The 12,145-nt window shown below is 33.7% G+C and overlaps 1 protein-coding gene across 10 annotated transcripts in view; it reads right to left on the reverse strand.

Moving 5' to 3' along the window:
* The window catches only part of NBEA (neurobeachin), a 679,748-nt gene that overhangs the window by 222,375 nt on the left and 445,228 nt on the right, over window positions 1-12,145 (reverse strand). For all 10 annotated transcript variants that reach the window (XM_046664612.1, XM_046664614.1, XM_046664615.1 and 7 more), the window contains one exon: window positions 3,040-3,164. In XM_046664612.1, coding sequence (XP_046520568.1) covers window positions 3,040-3,164 — 125 coding nt within the window. The remainder of the gene's footprint in view (window positions 1-3,039; window positions 3,165-12,145) is intronic.

Consider the following 12,145-nt stretch of genomic DNA (forward strand, 5'->3'; position numbering starts at 1 on the left):
ACATCCTCCCTATTTTACTCCCTACCTTCTACCCACTTCCAAAAGTCCATAGATGTGAACTGTGATGAAGGTTGAAGAGATGTGCTCTAGGATTGTTTTTGGAGGTAGAATCGTTTTAGTTTTCTTTTGTCTTCCACTACATGACCTTAACCCTGAGAATGATCATGGAGTAACTCTCACACGGGTACCATGTAGATTTCCTGAATATTTTATGACATACATGTGGTCTTTGTTCTAGATATGTATGAAAAGAAAAACATATCCCTATTTCCTTTTATCAAGAACCCAACTCAAGAGGGATAATAGGTTCTGAATACTGCTGATCATACAGTATTTAAAATTCATAAATCACTATATATTTTAAAATACACTTACATTACACACAGAGGATATTTAGTATCACCTACATCTTTTATCTCTTTCAAAATTAGAGTATTATTTTTTAGTTTGGGTTCATTAATAATAGTTACTATGTTACTAAACCATGACTATCAGTCTTAAAAAGATTTTAAGGTAAAAGATTTTAAAATTTGTTTCTGATAGGCTTTGACACTGGCTTAATAATCAAGATATTTTATAAACTAAACACACAAAGTAAAGCAAGTATCCACTTTTATAGAGAACCAAAAGGAATACTTTTCTAGCAGAACCTTTTTTAAAGCAACCTGTAGAATGCTGAACATAGTATAATGTGCATCCTATATAATTAAAGCTTTGGCAACACAGTATCACTAATAATATCACTCTAGCCTAACCTGTTCCGAATTGTCTCTAGATGTTTCTAATTTCAAATGTGATGAATTCAAGATGAATTGGTGAAAAAGTGTAAATTATTGCATATGTAAAATGAAGTTTTAATAATTTTAAGTTCGTATGAAAAGGCATGCCACTTTAAGTAGGTATTTCTGAGAACCTCTTCTATAGAGCATAAAGGTAATATCTCATTTTAAGTTGGTGCTAAATCCTTAGGTGCTAAAATCCCTAGGTAATCTTTTTTTTAGCTCCCTTAAGCCCCAGTACATAGTTGTATATCCTAATTGCAAATCCTAGTTCTTCCACATGGGATGCTGCCACAGCATGGATTGATGAGCTGTGTGTACGTCCGCATCCAGGATCTGAACTGGCAAACCCCGGGCCACCGAAGCGGAGTGCATGAACTTAACCACTATGCCACCAGGTGGGCCCCAACTTAGGTAATCTTTTGAGTTGATTAAAGAAGTCCCCTACAATACAGGCCAACTATAATTTTTCCCTAGCATATCCTTTCCTGTAGTTACTTTTAGTGTATAAAGTTACAAAGCATAATAGTTTCATATGAAATCCTCATTTATGTTTTGAGCCTCACTAAGTTACAGTCATGTACCGTCTAACAACATTTCAGTCAACAACAGACCACATACACAACAGTGGGCCCATAACATTAGTACCATATAGCCGAGGTGTGCAGTAGGCTATACATGTAGGTTTGTGTAAGGCCACTCTATGATGTCTGCACAATGACAAAATCGCCTAACAACAGATTTCTCAGAACGTATCTCTGTTAACTGATGCATGACTGTATATCCATTGAAAGACTGTTTGCACAACAAATTTTAAAAGCTTTGCCCATTTTCTTTTTATTAGGATTAAGTATTTTTTCTGATTGGTATTATATGTTATAAACTATGGTAAATTTTAAAACAGTTGGCTCTTTTATTACTCTTAAATAAATGAAAACTAACATAAAAACACAAGTAACTAAGAACAAAAGTGGTTAATAACAAAAATATATGAATAGTGTTCATTAATGATGTTTTCTGAGAGTATATGGTTTATAAAATTCTGATATGATCAATCACACTTAAACTTGTTAGAGCATTTAAAAAGGGGTAAGTGGACAAATAGCCCTGTGCATACTTCTTGGTGGACAGCAATCTACAATAGCAGCATTTTTATTAAATTACAAAAAGATGTTTGGAGGTTTACGATTTATTGTACATTTTATAAGGGATAATTAGGGAACAGTTTTATGGTAGTGTCACAGCAGATGATATCTTTAACGTGGAATGGTCTTTTTCAGACTTCACTTGCAACTCAGTGGAGGACTGGGTATTTATTTTATTTTATTATTATTTTTTTTAAAGATTGGCGTCTGAGCTAACAACTGTTGCCAATCCTTTTTTTTTTCTTCTTCTTCTTCTTCTCCCCAAAGCCCCCCAGTACACAGTTGTAGATTCTAGTTGAGAGTGCCTCTGGTTGTGCTATGTGAGACGCCGCCTCAGCATGGCCTGATGAGCGGTGCCATGTCTGCACCCAGGATCCAAACCAGTGAAACCCTGGGCCGCCAAAGTGGAGCACGTGAACTTAACCACTCGGCCATGGGGCGGGCCCTGAGTATTGGGAATTTAAATGGACATATTGTAGCAGGATTTATTTTATTTTATATTTTTAGATTGAAAATAATAGAATAGAATAGGATAGGATTAAAATAGAGAATTCATGCAATGAAATTATTAAGATATTTCTTTCAGTTAAATACTGAAGTATTTAAAGTATATGCATGCATATATACACAAATGATATACATATATACATATTTCATGTATATATGTATATTCATCTAGTATACGTGTATGTATACAGACATACACACACGCGCATTATGCACAAAAATATATAAATCTGAGTACATGACTACAACAGTATATATTTTTTTCACCTTGGGTCTTAGTCACCAGAGTTTGAAACACACTGAAAAACTGATTTTACTCTTGTTTTAGGCTGTATGAGAAGAATGTTGGGTAACAACCAACTACATAGAGTCTCTAATCTATTAAAAAGAAGTTAAAGTGTCTAAAATACATAAAGCAGGGGAATTAGTGTGTTGATTAAGTGTAACCTAAATGATGCTGAAGTATCTTCGAATGGAGGAAGCAGAACAGAATATTTTTGACTTATGACATGGAGAATCTTAAATGCTATTGAAAAAAAGAATTATCAACCACAAAGAGTCATCTCACATCCAGCAGGATTTTTGTGTTAAAAAGCACTGGTACTAACCATACTCGATTGCAGCTTTGAGCAATGCTTCAGCATGAGTGGAGCCAAATGCATTACGAACAAATCTTCTTCTTCGACGAAGATCATCTTCCCAGTAATCCAAACGCCAGAAATCATGCAATTGGCTAACAATGGGAAAATAAAGAAACAATAATCACTATCAATAACAATGTATAACTGGAAATACATTTTTTCCATAAAATTAAATTTTTATTTCTTTGGTCTCATTGGAAAATTTAGATAATTTTTGAGACATTTATATTGTATACAACTGTGTTTGTATACATATGTATACATATGTTTCCTCTACAAATGAACAAAATTTAACATAGTAACATTCTCTTATTTTAGGCATTATAACACTCAGCTCTGCTTTCTTTACAATGTTCTTCTCTCTACTAAAAACATCAATCATGGGGAATTTAGTAACAAACGCAGAATCAAATTACAAATATTAATGGCACAGTTTGCATTCTTTTACACTGTTTTTAACAATGCTTGTAAATCACAGGATAGACCTCACTACAAATAGGTTGCAATTTAATGACCGTGGTTTCTTAGTAGACTGAATTAAGAACTATAAAATATTGCCCACTTGGATTTGGTGGAACAATGATTAAAATAATGTGCTGAAATATTCATTGAAATAATTCCCTATTGCCCACAGCAACCTGAGAAAAGTGCAATTTTATCCATTATTAATAATACTGAATTAGAGCTGCAAAAAATTCCACTATGTAGTAATTGTCTTGGTAAATTATTAGTTCAATGCTAACAGAGTTCTTGGATGATTTTACAGCTTTCAGCTAATACAAACTATTAACAATCGTGGCCATCATTGGGTAACATTGTCTAAACCATGTTACACTCTTAACTAATATTAAAACTCCACGAGATATTTCAGAAACCACTGAAATATGTTCATTGTATATCAATGGAACATTTCATGACATAATTTTTGCTTTCAACTTAATTTCAATAAATATTGGTGATAAATGCCACTGCTTGAGCAGTCTGTTTTTCTCTACATAGTGTTTGGAGTAACATACTCAGAAGATAATATTCTAATTTTCTTGAGCAGCACTATTCATAAAAACATATAAAATGCTTTCATACAAGATTTGATTTCATTTCTTATTTTGATATTTTATTGGAAAAGAATATGATGTCTGCTTACAGCAGGGACTGCATATGTCTTGTTCATCATTGTATCTCTAGAATACTGTCTGGCACATGCTACGTTTTCAATAAATATTCAATAAATTAAAGATTTTTTTTACTTTTAAAATCATGGAGATCAATGATTTACTTTTGAAAAATATTTTAGATTTTCTAGATTTATAATTTTGTTTTCTATAACTTAATTGTAAAAGAACATAACAATGTAAGGGATGTATAAAAAATGTCAAAATTACAAGCATTTGAAGTATATTTTAATATACCAGTTTTTCTAAACATCATAATTATAATAACTTTCTTCTGTAAAAATAATGATTACCTGATAAGTAACTGTTACAAGTATATACCTCTGTCATTAATTAAAAATAGGATGATTTCTTTTCTTAAAAATACAGACTAATCCTAGTTGTTTAAGCAAGACCATGCTAAATTCTTGTTATGAAGATTTTCCTTAAGAGTATGTTAAAATTAAGTAACTGAATTCACCAGGAGAGACCACAGATCTAATGTTTTCTCAAATTTCTAACCATAAACATACTTTTCTCTATTCCCCCCATTACGTACAACTGAAAAATCTGGACACTACGTAAAAAACAGACATAACAATCCTCTGAAAGGTGGAGAGCAGAAGGCGGACTGGCTAAGGACCTGGGGTCTAAGGAACAATGTAGTGCTGAGTTTCCTGGATTGTCTTTTCATCTCAGATAGTCTAGACTTGAAGGAAAGAGGCTAGAAATGCAGATAGGCCAATGGGTGTAAACAAACAAAAAAAGCCCCCCAAAAGAGCTCCCAACAAAAGCCTGCTTTCTCTAGCCAAAGGACCTGGAAAGGGTTAGCCTAGGAAGATGGAAAACTTGTAGACAACAATTACTGTACTCTAGCCAAACACCAGAGAGAAACTGTGGCCCCGCCCTATCTACACCAGCAAAGGATGAGTAGGGGAGTCTGGATTTGAAGCCTCAGGAAAGTGTAATGAGTTGTCCTAACATCTTCACTGGGGTAGTATCACAGAAGGCCAAATAGAACTTTCATCTCTGCTGCCTGGTAACAAGGTGCCCCTCCCTCAAGGAGTCAACGGAGACCATGTGGAGAGTCTGGATTTTCATCCCCATTGGACAGTAATGAGGGATTTTCCTCTCCTCATTGGGGTGGTGTCAGAGGGGGCACAGTAGTCAGGACTTTTATCACTGACCCACAGCAATGGGGCCACCCCCACCAGTGGATACCACAGCTGGAACGCCCATCCCTGCCAAGCAGTGGTGAGGAACCACCTACTCCTTGGATGTTAATAGAGGATAAATGGAGAATCTAGGTTTCTACCTCCACCTGGCAATGAAGAGGCAGTGCTCCCCACTTCTCTGTCAGAGAAAGTCAACTAAAACAGATGGTTTAAATGAGATAAAAATACCTCAGAAAATAATAAGAAAATGTCAAGGTTTCAATCTCAAATCAATTGTCATACCAAGAATCTCGAAGATCTCAAATAGGATGTAAAAAGATCATCAGTAGATGTCAATGTTGAGATGACAGGGATGTTAGGATTTTCTGACAAGTATTTTAACCAGCCATGATAAAAAATGCTTCAAAGAGCACTTATGCTTGAAAAAAATGAAAAACAGAAAGCCCAGCAAAGAAACAAAAAGTCTCAACAACAACAACATCAAAATAGAAGATGGAAAGAAGTACCAAATGGAAATTTTATAAATGACAAACACAAACAAACTTTTTATTTAACCAAAACAAAAAGTTCAGTGGATGAGCTCAACAGCAGAATAGAGGGGACAGAAAAAAGAATCACGTAACTAGAAGATAGAACAATAGAAATTCCCCAGCCTGAACAAACTAAAATAGACTAAAAAATTGAACAGAACCTTAGGGATTTATGAATTATAACACCTTTATACATTTGGGTCATTGGAGTCCTGGAAGGAGATGAGAAAGAGAGCAGGGAGAAACAAGTACCTGAAGAAATAACAGCTGAATACTTTCCCAATTTGGCAAAAACCCATAAATGTGCAGATTGCAAAAGCTGACTAAATTCCAAACATGATAAACACAAAAATTTATGCTAAGACACATCATAAATAAAGTCTGAAAATTAAAGACAAAGAAAAACCCAAAAGGCAGACAGGGAAAAATGACATCTTACCAATAGAGGTAAAACAGAGCAACAGCATATTTCACCTTAAAAACTATGGTGGCCAGAAGAAATGGCAAAATATTTGTTATGTGCTGAAAGAAAGGAACTGTCAAGTGGGAATCCTACAACGAGTGAAAATATCCTTCAGGAATAAAGGAGAAAGGCAGATATTTTTAGGTGAAAGATATGGAAAGTATTTGTCACCATTAGAGCTAGTCTAAAAGAATGGCTAAAGGCAGTCCTATAAAACATCAGGAAGGAGAAAAGAGCATGATATGCAAAATATGAGTAAATAGGCTTTCTGTTTCCTCTTGAGTTTGTAAATTATGTTTTACTGTCAAACCAAAAATTATAATACTGTCTGATGTGGTTCTAAGTGTGTGTAGAGGTAATACTTAAGACAAATATAAATGAGAGAGGGTAAAGGGAGGTAAAGTTTCTATACTTTACTTGGTCTGGTAAAATAACACCACCAGTAGATTGTGATTAGCAATGTATAAATAATGTAATAATTAGAGCAATCACTAAAAAAGCTATAGAAAGAAACATACTAAAAAATGCTATAGCTAACTATCAGAAAGAGAAATTAAGAAAACAATCCCATTTACAACTGCATCAAAAAGTATAATATTTAACCAAGGACATGAAAGATCTTTACAATGAAAACTATAAGACTCTAATGAAAGAAATTGAAGAAGACACAAATAAATGGAAAGATGTTTCATGCTCACAGATGGGAAGAATTGATATTGTTAAAATGTCCATACTACCCAAAGCAATTTTCAGATTCAATGCAATCTTTATCAGAATGTCAATGCCATTTTTCACAGAAACAGAACAAACAATTCTAAAATTTACATACAAGCAAAAACTACTTAAATAACCAATGCAATCTTGAGAAAGAAGAACAAAGCTGGAGGCATCAAGCTTTCTGATTTCAAATGATGTTACAAAGCTATAGTAAACAAAACAGTATGGTATTGACATAAAAACAGACACAGAGATTAATGTAATAGAATAGAGAGCCCAGAAATAAACCTCTGCATATAATGATCAAAGGAGCTGAGAACACACAATGGGGAAAGCACAGTCTCTTCAATAAACAGTGTTGGAAAAACTGGACAGACTACATGCAAAATAATGAAACTGGACCACTATCTTACCCCACACACAAAAATCAACGTGAAGTAGATTAAAGATTTAAACATAAGACCTGAAACAATAAAGCTCCTTGAAGAAAACATAGGCAGTAAGCTCTTTGACATTTGTCTTGGTGATGAGTTTTTGGATTTGACACCAAATGCAAAGGCAACAAAAATAAAATAAACAAGTGGAACTACATCAAACTACGAAACTTCTGCATAGCAAAGGAAACGATCCACAAAATGAAAAGGCAACCTACCAAATGGGAGAAAAGGTTTGCAAATCATATATCTGATGTGTTAATATCCAAAATATATAAAGAATTCATATAACTCAATAGCAAAAAAACCAAACAACCCAATTAAAATATGGGGAGAGGGGCCGGCCCCATGGCCAAGCGGGTAATTTTGCGTGCTCCGCTTCAGCAGCCCAGGGTTTCACTGGTTCAGATCCTGGGCGTGCATATGGCACCGTTAATTAGACCATGTTGAGGCGTGGTCTCATGCCACAACTAAAAAGATACAACTATGTGCTGGGAGGATATGGGGGACAAAAGCAGAAAAAAAAAAAAAAGATTGGCAACAATTGTTAGCTCAGGTGCCAATCTTTAAAAAAAAAAATAGGCAGAGGATCTGAATAGACATTTTCCCAAAGAAGGCATACAGATGGTCAACACGTACATGACAAGATGCTCAACATCACTAATCATCAGGGAAATGCAAATCAAAACCATGATGAAATATCACCTCAAACCTGTTAGAATGGCCATTATCAAAAAGAGAAAACAAGCGTTGGAGAGGGTGTGGAGAAAAGGGATCCATTGTGTATTGTTAGTGGGAATGTAAACTGGTATAGCCACTATGGAAAACAGTATTCAGGTTCCCCCTAAAATTAAAATTAGAACTTCCATTTGGTCCAGCAATTCCACCGCTGGGTATTTATCTGGAAAAAATGGGAACACTAACTCCAACAGATATCTGCACTTCTGTGTTCACTGCAGCATTATTTACAATAGCCCAGACTTGGAAGCAACCTAAGTGCCCATCAATGGATGAAGAGATAAGGAAAATGTGAGATATATGTATATATACACACACACATAATGGAATATTCTTTAGCCACAGAAAAGAAGGAAATCTTGCCATTTACAACAACATGGATGGACGTTGAGGGCATTCTGCTAAGTGAAATAAGTCAACAGAGAAAGAAATATTGTATGATCTCACTTATATGTGGAATCTAAAACAAAACAAAACAAAACCAAAACTGAAAAAGCAAAACTCACAGATACAGAGAAAAGATTGGTTGCCAGAGGTGGGAGGTATGGGGTGGGTGAAATGGGTAAAGGGGGTCAAAAGGTTCAAACTTCCAGTTATAATATAAATAAGTCATGGGGAGGTAATGTACAGCATAGTGACTATAGCTAATAATACTGTATTGTATATTTGAAAGTTGCTAAGAGAGTAAATCTTAAAAGTTCTCATAACAAGAAAAAATATTTTTGTAGCTATGTGTGGTGAAGGACTTTAACTAGATTTATCGTGATGATCATTTCACAATATATACAAATACTGAATTATGTTGTACATGTGAAGCTAACATAATGCTATATGTCAATTATATCTCCATAAAAAACTAAAAATATTATTTAAAAAAATTTTGTTGAACATTTAATTTTGATTTCAGGTGAACAATTTGACTGATTTTTTTTTTTACTCTTGAGAAATAACTTATTAAAATTATGCATTTGCTAAAAAATTCTGTTGATGTTATCCACTTTATTATTTGTGAAATTTGTTTCATGCAATAGATAAATAGCCTTTCGTTCTGCCATAGAAAATTGCAACTGCCATTTGAATTGTAGTTTGCAATACACTCTCTTTTAGTCTCTTCTTTTTGTAACCGTCCCAGGAATTATACTAACACATATATCTCCATTTGATTGATCAGTAGTATGCATTCATTTTAGGTATAAAAATGTGTCTAACTTATTTTTTTCAACTACAAAAAAGACAATTATAATTAAAATAACAAGAAGAATTTCAACATAATTTCCAATTAAGGTTTACAAAAATATCATTCTAACTCCTGCTTTCCTCATAAAATATTCAAACACACACAGTACAATGCTAAAAAAAAGAAAGTCGCAATGGCTAAATCAAAATGGAATTCTAAAAAGCACTCAAGTAACCCACAGGAAGGCAGAAAAAACAAAACAGAGCAACAAAAAACAGGGAGAACAAATGAAAAAGAAAAAAAATAATGCTTCAGAAAGAATGCTGTCTACAAGAAATCCATTTCAAATGTAACAATACAGGCAGGTTGAAAGTAAAAGGATTAAAAAGATATACCATTCAAACATTAATCAAAGGAAAGCAAGAGTGGCTACATTAATCTTAGATAAACATATACTTCAGAGAAAATAAAATTACTAGAGACAAAGAAAGACCTTATCTAACGATAGAAGAGTCAATTGACCAAGAAGATACAAATCCTAAATGTGTATGCACCAAACAACAGAGCTCCAAAATGTATCAAGCAAAACCTGATAGAACTGAAAGGAGAAACAGACAAATATACAACCATAGTGTTTATATATACAATCCTATTTTCAACAAGTGATAGAACAGCTAGGCAGAAAATCAGCAAATATACAGCAGGACAGAACACCACCAACAACCAACATTTTTAGGACACTCCAACCAACAACAGCAGAACACACATTGTTTTCAAGTGCCTATGGAACATACACCAAGACAGACCACATCCTAGGGCATAACACAAATATAACAAATTTAAAGGAATTGAAATCATACAGTGTGTTCTTCTACAAAAATGGAATAAAAATACAAATCAGTAATAGAAAGACAACAGAGAAATCTCCAAACACTTGGAAACTAAAGTAATACACTTCTAAATACCTATAAGTCAAAAAAGAATTCTCAAGGGAAAGCAAAAAATATATTGAACTAAAGGAAAAACAAAATAAACATATCAAAATTTGTGGGACACATCTAAAAGAGTACTGGGATGGAAATGTATAGAACTAAATGCCTAAATTAGAAAAGATGAAATGCCTCAAATCAATAAACTTAAGTCCTACTTTAAGAACATAGAAAAAGAAGAGCAAAGCAAGCAGAAGGAAGGAAATAATAAAGATAAAAGTAGAAATCAATGAAACTGAAAAGAGAAAAACAATAGAGAAAATCAATAAAATAACGAGCTGGTTCTTTGAAAAGATTAATAAAACTGACAAAGAAAAAAGAGAGAAGACACAGATTACCAGTATCAGGAATGAAACAGAGGATACCACTACAGATCTTGAAGACATCAAAGGCATAATAAAGAAATACTATGAAAGCTTCTATACACACAAGTTTGACAGCTTAGACAAAATGGGCCAATTACTCACAAAAACATTACTACCATAACTCATTCAATATGAAAGAGATAATATGAATGGTTCTATAATTTTTAAGGAAATTTAATACATTATTTAAAGCTCCCCAAAAAGAATCTCCAGGCCCAGATGATTTCAATGGAAAATTCTATCAAACCTTTATAGAAGAATTTTTCTTCTAAAAAATAGAAGAGGAAAAAACATTTCTCAATTAATTTTATAACTAGTATTGCTTCAATAAAAAATCAAAGACAATACAAACTACAGGCCAATATCCCTTATAAATACAGACACAAAAATCCTTCACAAAATACCAGTCAATAGAATTCAGGAATACACAATAAAAATTATACATGATAACCAAGTAGAGTTTGTTCAAGAGATGGAAAGGTGGTTCAAATTTGAAAATGAAAATCCACCATATTAACAGCTAAAGAAGAAAAACCATATGACCACATCAATGAACACAGAAAGGAATCTGACAAAATTCAACACCCATTCATGATAAAAAAAAATTCTTCAGAAAAACAGGAATAACAGGCAACTTCCTCAACATGGTAAAAGCATCTACAAAAAACCTAGAACTAAAATTATACTTAAAGGTGAAATATTGAATGAGTTTCCTTTAAAATTGGGAACTAGGCAAAAATGTCTGCTTTCACTATTCTTATTCAGCATAGTACTGGAATTTCTAGCCAATACAATAAGGCAGAAAAGAGAAATAAAAAGAACATAGATAGAAAAGGGAGGGAGAAACAAGTATGTCCCTATTTGCAGATGACATGATTGCCTATGGTAGAATATCACAAAAAAATCTATCAAAGACTCCTAGATCTAAGGGCTGGCCGATGGTGTAGTATTTAAGTTTGTATGTTCTGCTTCAGCAGCCCAGGGCTTGCTGGTTCAGATCCTGGGTGTGGACCTATGCACCACTTATTAAGCCATGCTGTGGCAGGCATCCCACAGGTAAAATAGAGGAATATGGGCTGATGTTAGCTCAGGGCCAATCTTCCTTAGCCAAAAGAGGAGGACTGGTGGCAGATGTTAGCTCAGGGCTAATCTTCCTCAGAACAAAACAAAACAAACAAACAAACAAAACAAAACAAAAAAACAACTCCTAGATCTAATAAATGAGTTTAGCAAAGTCATAGGATAGAAGATAAATATACAAATATCAGTTGTGTTTCAATATGCTAGCAATGAACAGATGGACACTAAATAAAACATAAAATTTAAAATCACTA

This window comes from Equus quagga, chromosome 6 (genome assembly GCF_021613505.1).
Source record: "Equus quagga isolate Etosha38 chromosome 6, UCLA_HA_Equagga_1.0, whole genome shotgun sequence".
NCBI classification, from domain to species: domain Eukaryota; kingdom Metazoa; phylum Chordata; class Mammalia; order Perissodactyla; family Equidae; genus Equus; species Equus quagga.